General features: G+C 36.1%; 1 protein-coding gene across 9 annotated transcripts in view; it reads left to right on the top strand.

Annotated features, from left to right (window-relative positions):
- Window positions 1–21,332, top strand: part of EVI5 (ecotropic viral integration site 5) — a 73,536-nt gene extending 52,204 nt beyond the window's left edge. For 7 of the 9 annotated variants that reach the window (XM_088169973.1, XM_088169970.1, XM_088169972.1 and 4 more), the window contains 2 exons: window positions 2,749–2,844; window positions 20,056–21,332. In XM_088169973.1, the coding sequence (XP_088026099.1) occupies window positions 2,749–2,844; window positions 20,056–20,361 (402 nt within the window). In that variant the 3' untranslated portion in view covers window positions 20,362–21,332. Of the gene's footprint in view, window positions 1–2,748; window positions 2,845–15,683; window positions 15,698–20,055 lie in introns of all 9 variants that reach the window. The other 2 variants (XM_088169974.1, XM_088169975.1) reach the window with 2 other exon arrangements.

Below are 21,332 nucleotides of genomic sequence, written 5' to 3'. Positions count from 1 at the left end.
AACTGGTAATGTGGCCTCACCTTGACTACTGTGTGCAGTCCTGGGCTCCATGATTTCAGAGGGATATGAAGATCCTTGAATTTGCCCACAGGGAATAAAGCTGGTGAAAGGCTGAAAAGAAAGGCCTGTGAGGACTGGCTAAGGATTTTGAGCTTATTTAGTTTGGAGAAAAGGAGGCTGAAGGGTGGTCAAGCTCCCCTAATGAAAAACTACTGTTAAAGAATATTACTACCAAATTTAAGTTCCTCACATTAAAATTTGCTTTTGATTAATGAATGCTCACCAGAAAATGGGAATTATTTGCATTAAGTTCAGATTACTTTCTGGCATGAAATGTCGCTGGATGGTGAAACAATCTGGAAGATCATGGTAATACTTTGTACTTCTATAAAAATGTACGTATTGATGAGATATATCAGTCTCATTTCACAGTATTAAAGAATATTGGGTAACTTAATCATAATATGACAGATAAAACTTTGAAGGACTTTTTTATTCATTAGATATAGGTAAACTTTCAGCTGTCTCTTTATTATTTATTCTCTAAATTAGATGATTTTGATAGAAATTAAAATATATTTTAGTGCTGTGGTGTCTGACTCTTGCATCTTTTCCCTTGGTTTGCTACCATACTTGCATAAGAATCTTTAAAAGACAGTGCATGAACAATTTAGCAGATTATATTTTTCTGTTGGCCAAGGATGAATAGCAGCTGCAAAGAACACAATCCTTGTCCTAATATTTTTTCTATGTAATCCTCCCAATTTATCTACTGTAGACAGACTTGGTAGCCCACAGAACATGGTATTATTTAATTAGGAAGATGATTTTTTTTTCAGCAAGTTAAGAGGATCGGCTTCTGTTCCCTTGCATCATTTTGAATGTTGCAAGAGGAAGTTACAGCATGACCTTTTTAAAAGTATGTTTGTAGAAAATGCTGTTCAGGGTTATTTTTTTCTTTTTTCTTTCTTTTTTTTTTTTTTTTTTTTTTGTGTGAATTTTCAGCTCTACAAAATCTGTAGTTCTGAAAAAAAACCTGAACCTTACTTGCCTTTCAGTAATAATAGGCATCTTGCAAGGCAGGTTTATGCTTTCCATTCAGATCTGACTGACTAGCTACAGTATGTAGCTACAGTCAGTTCTTCCATGAGCAAATACACACAATTCTGTAATTACCTACATTAACTTTATAGTGTTATTTCTAGTATAACAAGTAACCATAACACCACTTAAATGCAATGGAAGCGTGGAATTCCCATATGATATATGCAAACAGCTTTCAGCTATTTGTGTGCCAAACCCAGCCTGTTAAATGTTCCTGGTTCTGCTGCTAGTTTCTAGGACTGACCTTGGGAGTGCCTGTTTCACAACCTCTTGTGCACCCAGCTTCTACGTAAGCTCAGCTGTTTATTACACTTCTGTTTTAGAAGGGCTATGGCACCTCTGTTCTATTTCTGCTAAAACCTTGCTTTACTGTTGCATTTTGATTGCACAGTGTGTAGTGACATAGTAGAGTCCATAGAGTAAGAGGATTGAATGGGAAAGTCAAGGTTTCAAACAGAGAGAAAAGACTTAAGCATTTCTCCCATATATTCCTGATCAAGAGACCAAGTCATGCTCATTGTGTGGAATCTTAGTGTCTGACAGCAAGGAAGATTCTTTCATATGCTGATGTATTTTTGGTCTGCAGGTTATGTTGCTTTTGTTTCATAGGCCAGTAGTCATTCTCATAGAGAGAGATGATGGAGTTAGGCTACATTTGTGGGTTTTTTTATCTATTGAGGATAGGAACTGTTGTTAATATTAATACTACTTTTGTACATGTGTGTGAATTTGGCCATATATTACTCTGGAAACTAGGTTTCAATATGGAATTAGGCATTAAAGAATCTTGTTCTTCATTTTACAAATTGTGGAAATGAATAGTAAATATGACAAAATTATTTTTCGAGTAATTTTGTAATGCATACCTCACAGCAAGAAAAACAAAGCCTGAAAAAAGAGATATTGCCAATACTGACAGTGTTCTAGATTGTTCTCTTCATTCAGCCAAAGGGTTTGCAAGGTGGCATGTTATCTTTCCTCATAGTTTTGTCCTGGGGTTTATAAATCAGAGGGTTTTTTATGTTTGTTTGTTTGGGTTTTTTTTTACTTGCCAGTATTTCTGTATACCTCTTGAAGCATTGATATTAGGGTGCATTCCTCTCTTCAGTTATACTCTCTGGAACTCTTATGTGGCAAATACCACAATATTTTGGATGTTACAGTTCTTCTTACAGGACAAAAGAAGCTTGTCATATGTAGTATTTCCTGGTGCATGTCCCACATTGAAAGGAAAGAACTGTTTGGTTTACTCAGAGACAAAAAGAAATGTCTTGTTCCTAAGTATAAACTTTACATTAGTGAAAATAAGATACATTAAGATATGTTCCATGTATTGATAGTATTCTGTAGGAGTGGTTTAATAAAATGCAATCTCGTGTACTTAGGATGTGGATTCCGCCTGTGAAGCTGTTAATTCTTCATGCTCCTCCATAGAATTCTGCCTTGTATTATTGAGAGAGTCAGCTTGGTCTGAGCCACTGTCACCTCTAGATACCTGCTGTAACTTCAACCAAATGAAAGTGCTGGGTGTTGTCTGGGAAGAGCTTCTGTTCGTGACAAAAATATGCAAGCACTTAAAATAAGATTTTTAATATAGTAGATCTTTGAATAATTTGAATATGATTCCTTTTTTAACCTAAACAGAAAGAAGAAGGAAAAATTCAAGGGCAGCTTAATAAATCTGATTCTAACCAGTACATCAGAGAACTGAAAGATCAGATAGCTGAGCTGCATCATGAGGTAAGTGATATTACACCACAGTCTCTGATCACTTTTGTACCTTCTGTCCTTTCACCTATGGCAGGTTCTGCTTATTTAATAGTTATTACATCTTCAGTACCTGTTTTTGCTGAAGTACATTATTTTAAATTAATGCAATAAAACTCTTATACATGAATCTTACCTTTATCTTGGAAGGTAAGAGAACAAAATAGTGTTTAGTTATGTGACTTGATGTTAAATGGGATTAGCATTTCTGTCTTGGCTTTTTCCTTTATTTCATGAGTTGATCATATTCGTGTTGCATTTACTCCATTTGGAACTGCATACGTGAAAATAAGCCCCTTTATGTCTTTATTTGCTGCAACTATTAAGGCTACTGTAGTTAGAAACTAAACCTCATTTGTGCAAGTAGAAGAATCCATGCATAGATCTTCTGGTTATTGCTGTTGTAAGGACGAATTTTATGTGGTAGTATACTGAGATTGCTTAAAAAAAAAAGGATGCTTGCTTAATACCAGTTAACAGATTTTTAAGTTTTAAACTGCCAAAACCTTCAATCTACGAAATGTCTGTCTTCAAACTTCCTTGCTCTAATAGTTGTAGTAACTTTCTGTTAGTTAATAAGATCAGAAGGTCTTGAAACCAAGATGGCTTATGTAACTCCTGTGCTCACTGGCTCATTTCAGTTCATGCTGCATTGTGAAGAAATATCTTTACCTAATATTCTATCGTGTGCAAAATGCCTGGTCATCTTTGCAGCAGTCTCTTTCTAGCCTATTCATACACAGCTCTGAGAGTGTTGTTTAAAACCATAGGATTATAGAGCAATTCAACCTAATTCTTTCTTGCCTTGTTGCTTTTATTAAATAAACACATCCTTTCTTAAAGTGTAGATAATGTTTTTGTAACAATCTGAGTAGATCCAAGCTTTTAGGATCAATCCCTTGAGACTTATAACACAGTTGAGGATCTTGGAATGTTGTCTATGCTATAGATCACTATGCTATAGATGGAGGATAGTCTCTAGGGCCATCAGTCCAGCACCTTTACCAATCATTAAGCTCACTTAAAAACAGATTTAAAAATCAATAACCTGGCCTTCTCCATTAAAACACTCTAATTAGTTTTCTTTGCTTGCTTGAAGAATTCCCAGAAAGCCAGATATTTAGTCTATTTTTGCATTATGAACAAAATAAGGCACTGTAGTGACTTTTTTCCTCTGCTCATTGTAGGTTGAAAAGGTAAGAAACCTGCTTTGGGGGAAAAGTATAATTAATCTTGCAAAGCTGTTATATAATTTTCTCTCAACAAGCATTTGTTATATGCCTGGCTGAACAACTGAATTGTCATGAAGGCAGGCAATATGTCTTTAATGTGTATAAGTTAATGTGAACAGGTTGGAAAGATGAGGTTCATAAGCTCACAGAATAATGATCATCCTATAGAATACCAGCAGTGTAGTAAAATCTTTACCAGCATTTCAATTTGACAGAAAGGAAATGCTATGAAGAACATGAATTTCAACAATAGCAGAGTTTGAGTAATTCCATGTAGAAGAGCACTCCTCTTCCAGATACGTGCTTTGTGGTGGTTAAATTTTTAATTTCCAAACTAGGTAAACACTATAGGAAGGATATAATTCTAGGATATATAGGAACAGTAGGAAGAAATGGTTTGACTCGATTTTACAGATCTTTTCTGACTTTAGTAATTCTGTGATTTTTATGAATCTCTGTATGTAGTAGACATGCTACCTTGGCAGCATTCTGCATGTTTCTTTACACAGACTTTATTCAAGCCTGGAAGTCTTTGTTTACTAGTGACTTATTTTCCCTTTCTCCCTTACTGTTACCTATCTATTTCTCTAGTTTTTAAATAAAATCTTAAGAGGGAAAGCAGTGTTTCCTGCCGTGTTTCCTCAGAAAGCAAAATCTGAAGAAAATGGCAACAGGAAGAGGCAAAACTGTTTGCTCTCAACTGCTAAATGTTAGGAGAAGTATAATTCAGTCAATGCCAGTTAAATAAACAACTTCCTTAAGTCTGCACTGAAGTGTCTTCATGCATACATCCATTAATGACGATGTTCTTTGTTTTTGGCTAGCTGCTTTCTGATTCTACTTCTGCAAAAGCTAAAAGAAACGTTACACATTTGCAAATGCATCTTCCTGAAGATAGGGTGATGGTGTATGTGACATGCTGACCACAATCTCCCAACTGGTTAGCATGTAAAAGGCACTGGAAAAGGAAGAGAGCTCTTGGTGACTGTATGGTTACCTTCTAATACATTTTAATCGTGTAACTTTAAACTGCACATAAATGCAAATGTTAATTAAAGCAAAAGTTATGATTTGAGGTAGGGGTGGGGCAGATATGTGTGAAACAAGATTAAATGTCTTGGCATGGCCATCAGTGTTGATTCTGCTTATTTGACAATAATGACCAAATCTTATATTGAATACAAGTAACTGCAGATTAAGTCCATATTCTGGCCTTTGGATAAACACAATTTTGTGCCTTTGGCCAGCCATGTGAATGTGTTTCTGTGTCAGTGGAGCCTGGAGAAGCTACGTACTTTAATTCTATTCTCTGATATCATCCATCAGATGGCGATGGTGCCAAGTTGTAGCCACAGTATGATCCATCATAGTTGCAGAGTTCTTGTCAAAGGTCTGCTGTTCCATCAGTCTTTGCAAGCCAGGCTGGTAGCCAGGCACAGGGCAAATCTAGAATATCAGTGAGGAGCACCAGTGAGGGCAGCAGAGAGTGTCTATTACTGCGCAGTGTCTAAGCTGAATTCTTCACTAAAGGAGGGTTGGGGGTGGGAGTTTGCTATGGCACAGGTGCAACAAGCTGCTGCTGTACCATCTCTTGGTTTTCTGGGTCAGAAAAGTTTGGCCCTTAGTATTCAGATATTTCTCTCATTTGAAACAATGTAGTAACCTAAATCAGCCACGTGTTGGAACTCTGCATGCTGTATCAAATGATTAATCAATAGATTCAGATTACAAAGGGCAATTAGCTGGAAGTTTTTGTAAGTATAAACAAAACTTCTTAACAATCAAATTAATTTTGGACAAAATTTTGCATGCTGTTAAGAATAATGCAGCTTGCAGCCTAAAGGATAAATTTCAGTTGCTTTTATTACTCATCTAGGAATAGTAATGCTATAGTCAGTCTTCAAATAATGTTGTAAGAAGACTTATTTGTAGCAAATTCAAGTTGTGTTCCTGTTACTGAATAAAACTGCACATACTGGAAATCAGTAGTATGGCACCCAAAACTGAACCAATGAGCTACATTGCTATTAAATGTACAAAATAATTGAAGAGAAAAATATGCCTTTCTTCTTACCACTCAAATAAAGTAGGTATAAATGGAATTATTGGATTTTTGGCTTGTTCTAACAAGCTGCCTGCCTGATTCCTTTTATACCTAACCAGAGGATTTCTGTAGCATGCTAAGCGGAGTTGAATATTAATTACTTCAGAGTAAGTCTTAAACATGTTGATGAACACTTCAGGAGAACAGACAAAATTTGGAGCTTTGAGAACATTATAACCAGAAGTTGTCAACTTCTGCTCTACTAGACTCTAGACTTCTGTCAACTTCTGCTTTACTGGTGAACACTGCAGCGTTAACTTAATGGTTGGGCTCTGCAGAGGCCTTTTCCAACCTTAAGAATTCTGTGGTTCTGTGCACGTTATCTTAAATCTATTTACATGCACCTCTTTCTTTGCACTGATTTGAACAATCAAATATGGGTTAGAATATAAATACTAAGTGTAATTTGTAATGTTACGTAAAATAGTAAATTCTTAAATTCCTCAGTGCAACCATAACTTCACTCAGAAATTAAATACATGTGCTTGCATTTTGAACTTTTGTAAACATATCTGATTTTATGCTCATTCCCTAGAAAGTTACTGACAGCTATCCTGTAATCTTTTACACAACCTATCAGTATTCAAAGAACAGCTGATGCATAATGAAAGGACACTCAGATTGAAGTATTTCTAGTTAACCAGTAGTTAATCCTGTGATAAGTCATGTATATTAAGTGCTCTACTTCCTTTCCTCCTTATTGGCTGAGTTAGTGATTTATTGGGCACAAAGTTGTTAGGTGGTTGTGACTTATGACTTGATTCTTGAAGGCTGAAACTAGTGTGAAAACCTGAAATGTTGAGGATCATCACAAACAGGAAGTCATAATGTAAACTTCTTTGAGAGCTTTTTAATATGTACTAGCCTTAGACACTGTCTTTTCAGAATCTCATGTTCAGTTGCCATTTGTTCTTTTCATTAATTGAAGTCTTTCCACCTAACATTTTCTTTCTTCTTTCATTTCCCTCCCATTCTTAAAGCTGTCTCTACAGCCAGCATTCTTGACTTCTAGATGAGTGAGATTTTAACTTTAAATGCTTTCTTATTGTGCAGCCCCAACAGGCTGCAGCTTCTGTGAAGCAGCTTTTGTTACTCTTGTCAGTAAATATAGAAGCTTGGTTGCCCTGTGTCTGACACAGGAGAAATAAGGTCTAGTGATTAGATTATTCTGTCACTTAACCTTCCAGTTCATGTGCTGATGTTCCAGTTATGTTACTGATGGAACATAAATGGCATGAGCACACAGTGTAAGATTGTACCCTGGTTAGATACTTTCAGGCTGCACCAGGATTGCTAGTATTTCACAGAAATTGCCTTTAATTAGGTACAGAAATGTTAAGTGAAAGCTACTCTGTGAAACGTTTTTACTGATCAAAAGAATATCTCACTAAGTAGGTAGTACTGAAGTAAAGTTGTTAAGCTATGTGGAAATGAATACATTGGAAGTTTGGCCTCTTACAAGTTTCCATTAAGTAAATTTGAAGGCTTAAGAAAAACTGACTACTGAACAAGCTGTTATTCTTTTAAACACAAATCATATACTGGAGAGACAAGGAGGAGTTGTTTGTAGTTTTCTACCTTTTCCTTTTAATTCAAACTGAATGGAATTAAATGATTTATAAACTGCTGAAGTTCTGCATTTCATGCACTACCTCTCTGTATGTGCAGTCACTTTGTATATATTACCCAGCAGCTGCTTCTGCTTCCTGTTGGATGTTGCAAGGCTTGTATGTGTTACCTAGATTACAGGGGTGGTACAAAAGATTAGAATTGATGTGCTTACCCACAAACTACACTGGCAGACCACAAGACACCTTTGGAGACAAAAGCAAGTGGTTTCCAGTCTTTCAGACTTTGTGATTTAGGACTGAAGTGCTTAAGTTCAAGTTGTTTCACATGAAATTTTACAAAGTTTGCCTTTGTCACACTGTTAGGTGATTTTTGTTGCTCTTAGAATCCTTTAATGTGTTTGTTTTGCTGTAAAATCTCAGGATTTTATATTTATATACTATAGTATTTCAAATGTGGATTTGGTTTAATCTTATGACAGTTTTTACACTAAAAGCTGAATTCTGCCTAACACGTTGTTATACAAAAGCAAGTAGCCTCTACAGTTTGGGATTGCAGGTGTGTATTGGCTATGTGTGTTAGAGGACAGCTTTTGAAGGAAACAGGAACATACAGAAACAGTGCTTCCTTTGCTTAAGACATTTTTTTCCTTAGAAAGCAGGAATGTGGACATTGAAGATGGCCCATTTTTCAGTTTTACTGTGACATCTGTGCATCTGCAGGGACTATTCCACCCGCCATGAATTTAGAGACACAACTGCTGGAGTTTAGGAAGAATATTGTGAAAGTGCCACTACATGTTTTGTCTTTTTTTTGTGCATGCATCTGCTATTGACCCATGTCAGAGGGAGAATACAGAGTCTTCTCCTAGCTGTTTCTTTCTAATGAGATATCCTCTTGACAAATAATTAGTTGCAATATTTTGTGAAGAAACAAGGATGATGTGCAAATCTTACGTAGGTGTTTGATATTTGAATGAAAACCAAAATTCTGATGTTAGTGTGGCACACTGGTCCAACATTTAGAAACTGCAACTTGTCCAGTTAACAATATCTCAGCATGGCTGATGGAAAATAACAAAGTGGCAAATAACTGGAGCATTACTATTCTGTCAAAATAATTTTCATGCATTTAGAAGACTTCATAATTTCACTTAAAGGTACTTTAATAGAGATTAAATTCTTGCATATCGACAGTGAAGAAAATGGAGGGTTTTTAAGGGTATATCAAATTTCAGTATCTGAAAACTTGATGGCTCTTCAAAGAAGTAGTGAGCATTAGTTTACTACTCTTCCATTTCCACATAGGTGTAGTTTATCTAGGAATGGATCTGATATTATGTTTTAAGAACCTAATGCAGTCAGTAAGGTTCTGATATAGGTGTTATCTCTTGGTCTCATCGTGCTCCTGGTGGGCTAACATTTTAAGATTGGCTTAATGAAAAGAGATATAAAAGTTGGAGATTAAATACTATGCTTTTAAAAGATTTTGCTTGTGTAAATAAAATTCAAGACACTTTAAGTAATGACTTTGAGAATAAATAATGTATAAGTTGTGACCAACGGAGTAATTGGTTATATAGCTGAATTAAGGATACATCTTGCAACTTGCATTAGCTTTCTAGGCTTTCACTACTGAAACTAAACTGGAGACAGGAAAGTGAACTTGTAGTGCATTAGTGTAAAGGATTAAAAAAATTCACCTATACGGGCCACGCTATTAAATACCTAAATAAAATTCAATGCACTATAGTACACAGAATGAAATATTAAACCATATTAACAGTTCCTTTAGTCTTAAATACCATAAACTTATATGACAGGTAAACTGTGTTTTAAAGCTGTCAAATTATTTCCTCCTTGTATTTATTATTATTATTATCTTAAATCAGTGAGTGGCTCTGGGCCCCAGCACAGATTGATCTAGTTTGTCCCCTGAAGAGATGAGGGAATGTCTTTACTAGTAGGTAAATCATGATTTCTGCATTGGCCATAGATGAGAACAGAATTATAATGCTACTTGTGGCCCATTGGAGTAGCACAAGATGAGCTGGCCACTTCTAGCAGCATTCCTAGCTCCTATTTCTCTCTTAATAATTGCATCTGGGCTTGATGATGGGATACCAATGGGAAGCATTATTCCTTTTGTCTGTTAGGCTTCCACTGAGTCAAATTCAATGCTTACCAAATCAAATGTTCTCTTATCTGATGCACCACTAGACTACAGAAGCAGAAGCAAACAGCTTGGAGTAAATAATATAGCTTTGCATAATGGAGATGAGGACTAACTGGGGAAAGTGAATTCTAGTTAAAGTTCAACCAACCGGAAATTTTTTCCAGTTCTCTGAAGGTATACTTAGAGAGTGATGGATAGCAGTGAATCAGATCATATGCACAAATGAGAATGAGAGAAGATCAGATTTATCACTATTTAAGTACCTGAGAAACAGAAAAGGTAACATTTCTTTCATCAGAACTAAGGCAAAACCAACAAGGCCCAAAAGGCTTCATCCTCTTTCCGTAATATTTGCAATTACATATAATGTTCTCTTACTCAGTCTCTTGCCAAGTTATTCCCCCCCTTCCATTTCTTCTGGCAGAAGTATACTATTCCTTTTCATGTAGTGCAGGCACAACTACATTTGTCTCTTGGAAACTGTCATTTTACTTGCTCACTTTCCTAAAACCACCTAAGATTTGTGGGATTCATTCCAGTCAATTTTTACTTCAGTCAGTTGTTTTCCCTTTATAGTTCTCAGTAATGTTGGTTGAAAGTCCTGTATTAACTCTTGTAAAGCACTTGTTTCTCAATACAGACTAGAGTCCCATTAACATCTTCTAATTGTTTTTTTTTTTTACTAGACAAATGCTTCCAAAATATGTGACTCTCTATAAATGTTTTCTTACTTGATAAGAAATGTTGTCCCTGAAAGGAAATATGTTAGCCCTCAGATTTACAAAGTAAGCATTTCAGCTTGTGGTAGAAGTTTATAGCACAATAAATCATGTGCTTTTCTTTTACCGTATCTTGCAAGAGCAGTTGGACAAGAGATGATCAGATTTTTCCCTCCCCACAAGTAAAGATCTTGCAAGGACAGCTAAAAATGTAGTTGCTTTACTAGTATGTGTCAAAGTTACAGAACTTCAGTGCTGGCAGAGTCTGATTTAAGTGGTTGTGGTCAGTCTGAGGAACCTGTGATGTGATAAGATAGCGTTTGTGAGGTCATGTGGTTTGCAAACACCCAATCTAATGTAGCAGCTTTGTCTACACAGGATAGTTAAATATATACTCTATACTTTAGAAAAGTGAATTGCTTTATTCCTTTAACTCAGCTTGTCCTTAAAAGAGTCAGATGTTATACTGGCTTGATAATACTCAGATTATTACTGAAAAACTGAACTGAATGGGATACATAATTATCCAGTAACTTTCACCAATTTAGTTGCCCTTAATAAAGCAACTAGCTTTAGAAACTATCTCAATAAACAAGCAATCAACAGGCAGATGGAAAATGCAATGGAATCCCTGTGTATTTTATGTATTTTATCATTTGTTTAATGCAATAACTTTGAGTGGTCACAGTGTAATTAATATGTTACACTTGCCCAAATGACAGTATTGATTCCATAATAATGGTACTTCATTCCATGAATCATCATCTTTTCATCAGATAAGGTCGATTCCTTTCCCTTACCCCTGGTAACACCATCAACAAAATATTTTCTGTCCCTCGTGAGGGTGAAGAAAACCTCTAAATGTGATCAGTGTAACCAGGACAGTGATGTAGTCTGTCCTTAAATGGAACAGGTATTTGTTTACTTGGATGAGGGTAATGGTTTTTGGTATGAATCTTAACTGTTCATTGCCACTAGTGACAGATTGAATTCAATGCTAAAATAAATGAAGATTAGTGATTGCTGTTTTTATAAACGTTTTCCCCCTTGTTTTTCCTGACAGTATCCTACACATCACAGCTCCAGATCTGTCTTGCTGAGCAATGTAATAAGTCTTGACTGCAGTATTTGAGATGAATATAGCTAGCTGTAATTAATTTGTGTCCTTGAAATTTTGTGTAGATTGCCAAAGGAAGTTAACTGATTAAAGTTATTTCATTATCATGGCATTATAATGTTCTTGATTGCTGAAGCTGTGTGACCTGTCTGCTTTACTGATTAGAGCTATGTCGGGCTCTGTCATGTTTTTCCACCTATAAATCAAGTTTTGGGAATTGAAAAATGGAGGATTTGAGGTTCTACTGGTTTATCTGAGTGGTTGTTCCTTGCAAAAACTGTGTGTTAGCATCCATGCACAGGTGCCAACTATAGGAGAAAACAAGCTCAGGAGAAGATTGCTATATATTAGCTTGCAATAGGTCCCTGTAAACTTACCTGAATATAAGCGGGGCAAACAGTGGAAATGTCGTGGAAACACCTCCTAGAATTTTTTTATCAAATTGACTGGCAGCCAGCACAGATGAAACTAGTTTCTGCAGTCAGAGGCAAAAATGTTACTTAGTCCATTTAAAAATGCTGAGTTTAAGTCCTGCTTTTAAAGGACAGAGTAAAAGTGTGAAATGCTCATTTCCTGTAACTGTTGCCTGTAATGGGTGCATTTTCAGTCTCTATCAGCCAGTACATTCTAGTTAATGCTTGAGGTTTCAGTAACAATTGTATTTATAGCTGCATACAGTAGGCAGAAGGAGTATTGAGATTTAGGTGTTTTCTTGAATGTAATAATTGCAGTATATTAAGTGTGATTATACTGCTGTTTTAAAATATTTTTGTTGCTGTATCCTCACCCCAAACAAACATTTCCATTAGAGCTTCTTGTAGAAAGAGTTTTTGCGAACTTCATATAAATAACTAGCTAGTAGGTAGAAATAAAATTCCTAGGCCTGTCATCCTGAAACTTGGAATTGCACACAGTCCCACTACAATAAACCTGTCACCTCTTAGAAAAATTCCCTCAAGAAATAAAACCTGACACAGTTACCAAATACTGACTTTTCAAAATAGCATTAAAGTTGGGTATTCCTCAGCGCTATTGCTATTTCAGTTGTATATTTGATACCCAACTTCAAAGTTTAACTTGATTACACTGCACTAGATCAAAACCAGATACTTAAACCATCTAGTGCAGTGATCAAAAAGTCATGACCTTCCATTGATCGCTTTATTGGTTTCCTGTTCTGATTCACTGGAAACCTTCTAGTCTGAACACTTGTTGCTGGTTTTTATCTTTGTCACGTTTATAATACAGCAGACTTGTCTGTGGTAAAACTGATATACAACGTACTTTTAATTTAACATCATATTTCATTTTAGCTCTAATACTCTCAAAATGATAATGTTCAAACAACCCACTTTTTATAAAAACTTAAGAAATTTAAGAGTACATTCAGAGCAGTATGAAATAAACAGGTGGACAACTGGAGATGAGCTTTCTTTTAATGCGTTAAAATTGTTCTGTATATTTTATTTAAGCTTCCTGACAGCTATAGGGATTTTGTAACACATTTTTTATTACTCTTAGGCTAAATGACTTACAGAAGCTGGCAATTTAAAGCAGAGGCCAAATATTTAAATGCTGTTAAAAAACCCCCAAAGCCTGAAATTACTCAGTCTTGGAAATTTTCTGCTGTTCTTTCACTTTTCACTTACAACACCCTGGAGGGGTTTTATCTCTTTTTAGTGGTATGGTCAGCAAAGTTCACTTGAGATAAGTATTTTAGATTGTAAAGCAATATGTTTGTCATCCTTTAAAAAATATGAGTTTAAAAAACAAAGGTAATAGTTTCCTTAAACAGGAGACATTAGTAATGAATTGCATACATAATCTTGGTTTCCAAAGACCTAATGATGAGTGGGCAGATGCAATTAATGTTGTGGTACCTCATGACTGTTGCTTTTAAGCCTACTATAGATGGAAAAAAAAAGTCAGTCCAGAGACTCTCTAGATTTTTAACTTTCAAGAATAGCAGCCATACAGGCACAGCCAGAAAAAGGAGCCTAGGTCTGTTCAGATATTTAACATGGTCATTCACCACTGGTCTGGCTTGGGACCACAATAGGATTATCCAGCCTGGAGTTTACTGCTTGCTCTGATTTCTGATTAGCTACTGTTGCCAGTTTCAAGGGTTTTTTGCTGCAATTGCTTGAAGTGGATAAATGGTACTGCAGCTGTATTAGATTGAATCCATTTATAAACTCAAAAAAATCACAGAATTAACTAGGTTGAAAAAGACCTTTGAGGTCATTGAGTCCAACCTATGACCTAACACCACCTTGTCAACTAGACCATGGTACTGAGTGCCACCTCCAGTCTCGAACACCTCCTGGGATAGTGACTCTACCACCTCCTTGGGCAGCCCATTCCAGTGCCCACTCACTCCTTCTGTGAAGAATTTTTTCTTAATGTCCAGCCTAAACTTCCCCGGCATAGATTAAGACTTTGGCCTCTTGTCCTGTTGCTGGTTGCCTGGGAGAAGATCCCCTCTCTTGCTATGACCTCCTTTCAGGGCGTTGTAGACGGTGATGAGATCTCCCGAGCCTACTCCTGTCCAGGCCAGGAGTGTCCATAGCCCAGTGCCCATAGCTGCTCCTCACAGGGCTTGTGTTCTAGACCTTTCACCAGCCTTGTTGCACTTCTCTGGACATGTTCAAGCATCCCAATGATCTGAAAACAGCACTTGAAGTGCAGCCCAAGCAGTGCTGAGTGCAGGGGAAGAACGGCTTCTGCATTCTAATACCTGCTGGATGTAGTATTTGTCTGGACTGCTATTTGTGTCCATAATGGCAACATATTTCCCACTAATTCCGTTGGAGATGCTCCAATTACTTGATTTGCTGTGATAAGCCTTTTTCCAAAAGAAGTTAGTGGGAGTGTTCTTAAAGAAGTGATAGTGTACTACAGTATGCCTTAAACTGGAGTCATCTCGTTACAGTGGGAGAGTCATCAGTAAGTAGCAGTCACCTGTTAAGTATGATAAGGGATCCCATTAGATGATGTGGAGATCTCAGGAATTTTTAAGAACTCCAGTTCGTTTGCTTTTATTCATGTTAAATGTGATTATAATTTAATAGATCATAACTGATTTTTTTATTGGCTTGTAATTTTCTAAATCTCTATTTTCATGGTGCCAAGTTGACAATGTTTTCCTGACTTATAGGAAAGGTATTTGAAAATCCTTATGACTTGTTTCTTCAGCTAGATGTAGTTAGATCATATTTTCAGTAACATTCTAGTTTCTTTTTGATTCATGTTTGGGTTTTAAGTATGAAATCTTACAGAGTTTCAACTGTTACTAAGGTTGGAACAAATAAAGAGGGAACTCTGATTTTTAGATTCCTCTTAAAAATAAAAGCACTGAAAATTCAAGATCTTTATTCTTTAAATAAACATTTAAATTGACATACTGCCTTCTGCCAAAACCAATTTTATTCATCCAAGGTAGTGGTCATATTTTGATCTCACTTGTGTATTTCTTGGTTATCTTACTGTGACTAGATTTAATATTTATTGGCAAGCTTTGTTAGAACCTCTCTTTGCTATTTTGGAATTTAGTAAATTTCAAGAATTAGTTAGTGAAGCCTTTTAAAGGGACCAGACAGTAGCATTTTAGTTCAACTTTTCACCAATGAATGAACCTCCTAGCTTAAAACCTCACAGGTTACAGCATAAAAATGTTTCCCAGAACTTAAGTCAAACTCTTTCACGAAGTCCCACCTGAAAGTTTGACCTATGTTCCCTATTCAAAAAAACCCAAAGGGAATCAGAAATATAACTTGCTTGCAATTGACTATCACCCTTCAAACTTGATTTTATGATTTAATACAGAACACCTTTTGAATTGTTTAAAACTTCTAAATTTCTCTTTACTGTTTCTCCTTCATGCTTGGCTTGATGAGGCAGTCAGCACCAGGTAAGAAAGTTTATTCTAAGGTTCAAGGATCTGATTGTTAGCCTTTTTTCAGCTATTCTATATTTGTGGAAATACACTGTTACCCGTTAAGAGTATGTACAGTAAAGTATTTTCATATGTTGACCAGTAAGCATATAGTTTGTCTTTAAAATGCTGAATTCTTTAGACACAAGAAGGTATATAAATGCACATATTAAGATTTTGAGCTTGATTCAGCTGGCTTTTGAAGGGATAATGATGATATGTATTTTGATCACATAATGTTGTTAACCCTTTGAAATGTCCTAAAGACCGTGTGAATGTGCTGTAGTGAAAACTGGGTTGAAGCTGCAGTCATGTAGACAATGTGACCTGGATTTGAGAATTAAAAGCAAAACACATGGGGTTTACCAGACCTGTTTTATTATTGGTTGCTTTTTTTTTTTTAAGCAGATGTGATCAGATTTGAGATTCGTGCAAAACTGAAGCAGTAAGAAACAGGTTCCTCTAAATGTTATTTGTTGGAGTGACAGAGATCTAGTTCCCTTCACATGAAGGAAGACCAGACCCAAAACTGAAAGCCTTTAACCAATATCAACTGTACAAAAGAGAACAGAAACTAAGAGACCCTGGGGTGCAAGTCCATACTTTGCTCAACATGGCTGTAGTTTCTTCAGGGATAAGTATAGAGTAGAACTAGGGTATGGGGGTAATGTTTGGGTTGGGTCCCACATCCTGCAGTCCAAGCCCTAAGTTGGATTTCCAATTGTCTCAATATGCTTGGCTAGATGAATGGCAAGATCTTGGCCTAATGCTTTAATTCCTACCTTAAGCTCTTTTCCCATGTTCAAATGAAACATCTGATAAGCAAGAATCTCAAGTCTACCTTAAAAAGCTGACAAATGAATTTCAGTGTGAATAAGGTGCTTATTCATCTATTGCAAAATCTAAGCCATACCTACACAATGGCAAACATAGAACTGATAGTTATAAATCAAGAAACATGTTTTCAGTTGGTATTGAGTCCTCTCATTTGTATTGACACTGGCTTAGCATGCAGCACCAGCCAAATCAGACAAGGCAACGCTGGGCATTAATAGGAAGTATATTAAAAACCAAATAAAGGGAGTTGTATTGCCACTTGGTATCTAGATGGATGTAGAGAGTTTAAAGAAGGTCTGTAAGGAAGTTAAAGGGAACTGAATGATGGTTGTCTTGATTACTGCCTGTTTATGCTTTTCACCACTTGTTCCTGCATTATTAGAATCTGGGGGTAGTTACAAAAACAAGTAGGTTAGTTTAAAACAAATAAAGGAATTTCTGGAATTAACTGCCACAGGAAGATGTGGAGGTAGATGGCAAATGATAAAATCATTCATGGACAGCTGGTGTATAAACGTATGCCAGAGCAACTAGAAAAAAATTTCACTCATATTTGCTACAACATCTTCTAGACAAGTGAATGGAGGCTTGGTAATATGAACGTCCTGTTGTCACTGTTGGAGACACCGTATTAGGTTGATGGACTGTTGCCCTGAGCCAGTAGGACAGTAATGTTCCTCCCTTGAAAAAAGATACTGTTTTTTCTTTTAGAAGTATAGAGCCTCACTTGCTAAACTGCAAAGTTATGTGAGAGTACAAAACTTCATTTTAGGAAACCTCCATTTTAGAGCTTTATGCTGGCATTGGCCCCTGGTATTTAATTGCACTGGAGTGCAGGCTGTCTGCAAGTTGTTTCAAATGCTTTGAGAAGCCATACAAAGCCTTCCTGTTGCAACAAAAATTCCAAATAATCAGGCTCCTTCAGAAATGCTCCTGAACAAATATTAGGTTGAAGGGCCCCTGAATAATCTTGAACTATCAAAGTACACTTGCCCTTGTCAGTGCAGCCTAGTATACTGCCCAGGGACAGTGTGGATTCCAGCTTAGCCTCCCGTGTGTCAGGACCCCATTGTCCTCTTCAGCAGCTGCTCTCCAGCCTGTTGATCCCCATAATACAAACAAGGTCTATGCCACGGTGTTCTGGCTGAGATGGCCATTTCTGAAGCAGGCCATTGATATGATGATGATATCAATGCTCTATGACCATTGATAGATGTGTAGTGTGTATTCCCTGCAATATGTTCATATTTCTTCACAGCAGTCTGTTTCCCCTTGTGTGTGAGGAATGCTTAAGAAAAAAAGGCAAGCAAGTGTAAAGCTGCATATCAAGTGTTTCTGGGAAGTCAGAGATTTGTTATTCTAATGAAAGGATGCACAAAGATAACACAATGTTTTCTGAGACTCCCTTTAGGTACTGGCAAAGGCTGTGTCTATTCATGATTATTTTCACCAACAGCATTTTCCACAGACTCCCATTTGGAAAGGTTGCTGCCTAAAACTGTGAAACCATGATTTTGTCATGTTACCTAAATAACTTCATCTAAAGCTATCATGTTTAAATCTTCAGGAAAACAGTTGAGGTCATTGGCTTGGCTTTCTGAGTGTTCAAAACAACTAACATTCAGTATCAGCTTTATAATTTCAGGTGAACCAATGGCTTAACTGTACAGACCTAAAAGCATATAATTTCTAACTCAAATATGAAGTTTGTAGTCACTTGTACAGCAGTTCTTTTTTTTCCTGTGGTGAGGGTGGAGAGAAATTGTTGGGTTTCTGTGTGTTATTTTCTTAGTGACTAAAATTGATAGCTGTTTTGGAAAATTCATGTGGTAGCTAATCTCTGATCATCTTGCAGGGTATTTTCAGGAATATTATTTCTAAATAACACAAAAATGTCTGTACCAGACTTTCTGCATTTAGGTATATAAACCAGTAAAAATTGTCTATTCCAGATATATTAATATTTGGTATAAGCTGATTTTGCTTGCACCATGAGTTATGTTGTACAAGCATGCAGCTGTCTTTTGCTTGTCTTTATACAAAGTCCTCATGAAACAACAGCAGGCTATGTGTATGTGAAGAAATGCCAAAAACGAATGTTAGTATGCACAGTAACAGCATAGGTTTAGATCTACATCATGTACTCATATTCCTAACAGGGATTTTTTGCTATAACATCAAAAGCTGGAGTTTTTACATGCTAACATGCAATTTAATGGCTTCTAGCATGATTATGACTCTTGTGATCTTTTTTCAACTCCTTTTTTATTCTCATCTTCTGCACAAGCCCATGGTAAGTACAGAGATCCCTTCTCCCCCAAATGGACAGGTAAAGATCTCCTATTGCTGTCAATACCAAGGACATACAAGCACTTCTATTTATCAAAGTGAATATTGCTTCAGATTTCTGAAACATCAAACAGATTTTGGTAAAGAAACTCTTCAGCATGTTTTTTCTTCTATTCTCCAGGTCTCATACTGCAAAAAGTCACTTCCAAAGTAGCACGTGGTGCATCTTCCTTTTTTAGCTTTTGGAGTGACATTAGGAAGGTTCTATTAAACATTAAAAATGTATATCTGCATCCTCAGGATTTTTTATCTTAATACTCTTAAACTGTCAAACTGACCCTGAACTATTTTCTACTAAAAGCTAACAAAAATTAAATTCTAGATGAAACAAACCAAAACACCACAAAAACAACCAACCTTCAGAGTATCTTCCATGAGTTACAGTTATTTTCCATTCAATTAATAGGGGACTTGCCAGACTTTAGTCCTTTGGGTCTTAGTTTTGAGTAGCTTGAATGTATATTTGAAATTGTGTATCACTCTGCAGCATATTTAATTAAAATGTTATTGGTCCATGGTGAGACAATAATTTTTGTCTTGTTTGATGTTCTCTTAAAATTGCAACTACAATCTCTTTATTCTGTACAGAGACGTTTCTCCCATACTACTTGATCTGCAATCTCATTGGATCTGAATTAGATAATTAAGGCACTTAATGTTACAATGTAGACCTAACTAAACATACTCTCAGGGATGTTTTTCTGTGATTGTGAGAAGCTGGCAATATTTACTTGGGACCCTGTTCTTCAAAGGGGAGCTGTCTCTAGTAAGAGGCAATATGGGAAAGAATGGAGCTGTAAAAGTAAAATGTTAAGGCCAAAAGTGCTGTCAAAACAAATAGGCCACTCTAGAAGATAGAAAGATCTAGATATCTAGAAGATATCCTTGTGGGGATATTAAAGATGCAGTAAAAGAGGAATCTCTCATTGCTGATTCTAGGTACCTTGATTATTAAGCCTTAAAACTTTAATACGCAAAGTGATCATCAAATATGCTACTTTCAGATCTTTCATTTTATCCAGTAAGAGTTCAATGAGGCATTTCTTGAAAATGCACTTGTTTTTTTGGTTTGGTTTTTGTTGTTTGGGGTTTTTTATTGATGGACTCTTGAGTTCTGATTAACTGTCAACTTCCACTTTTTCTAACAGATCAAATGTCTAAAAGGCCAGAGAAACTTCTCAGACCAACCCACTTTTGATGGGATTCACATTGTCAACCATTTCACAGGAGATGATGAATCATTTCATTCTTCTGATGAAGATTTTATAACTAACTCCATACAGGAGAGTGGGGTGAACTTTCATCTTCCCAGGAGGACTGGTCAGATGTCTTTGGATCACACTCTTGTAGACAGCAGTGACAGTGATACAGAGGAAAGTGCCCTTCAGACTGGGAATTCAGACAAGACGGTTTCTAAGCAGAGAAGAATGGAATCTTACTCTACTACTGTGTGATTATCACTGTGACTAGCACTGAAGACTTCCATATTTCTTTAAGGCTGAAATTGTGAGGGAACTGAAACCATCCAGCAATTGGTTTAGGTAACTATTGGATTTGGTCTGGCCTGTGATAAATATCTACATGTACTGTCTATCTGCCTTCTCTCTTTGCCAAATCTTGCTAATGACATACCATTGCCATAAAACAGGCTGGGAAGAAGTTGATGGATGACAGTTTTGACAGTATTACTGAATGTTCTTTGGTTTAGGAACTGCAAATATATTCTTTCTTTAATGTGTAAGAAGCAGTTTTGCTGTTCACAAACACAGGAATTCTTTTCCTCAAAAGAAATTGCTTTTGTGCAATATTTTATGCTCTGAACAAATGTGTATGTTTTACATTGTTATCCTTTTGTGATCAAGATGGACCCTAGTTAAACCATCTGATCATGACATATATATATATATTATTATCTTATGCTTCTCAATTAGTTTTGGTTTTTTACTAAAGTTATTGGATGCCCACAGAAGGCTTGAAAGACAAGTCTTTATCTGTACTACTTCATATATGCAAATAATGGTCACTAATGTCATAAAGGTGTTTTTCACCATTTTCACCTAAATCTATGTGCATCTGCTTTTGATGTTGCTAAATAATAAAAGGTCTGATATGTTAATTACAATAATGTTTATTTTGTACATATTTATGTATCTACACCAAGCTGAAAATGTACATTACTCCATTTTATATGAGGAATGTAAATGTTGCGATATTACTGTCTCTGGTATTCTAACAGGAAAATGAATTCTGTATATACACACTAAAAGTGAATTACTAAATAAAGGCAAAACACTAACTTTGCATTAAGTTTCAGCCTAGCTACACTAACAGGCTCATGTCAGAAATGCTTGTTCAAAACACTATTGACTGAAATCTTTTACTTTCATGTATATGTAATGAAAATAAATTTTTCATGATTTAACAA

This window comes from Sturnus vulgaris, chromosome 9 (assembly GCF_052056855.1).
Source record: "Sturnus vulgaris isolate bStuVul1 chromosome 9, bStuVul1.hap1, whole genome shotgun sequence".
NCBI classification, from domain to species: domain Eukaryota; kingdom Metazoa; phylum Chordata; class Aves; order Passeriformes; family Sturnidae; genus Sturnus; species Sturnus vulgaris.
Note: the sequence above shows the minus strand (reverse complement) of the source record. Positions and strands in the feature narration are given on the sequence as shown.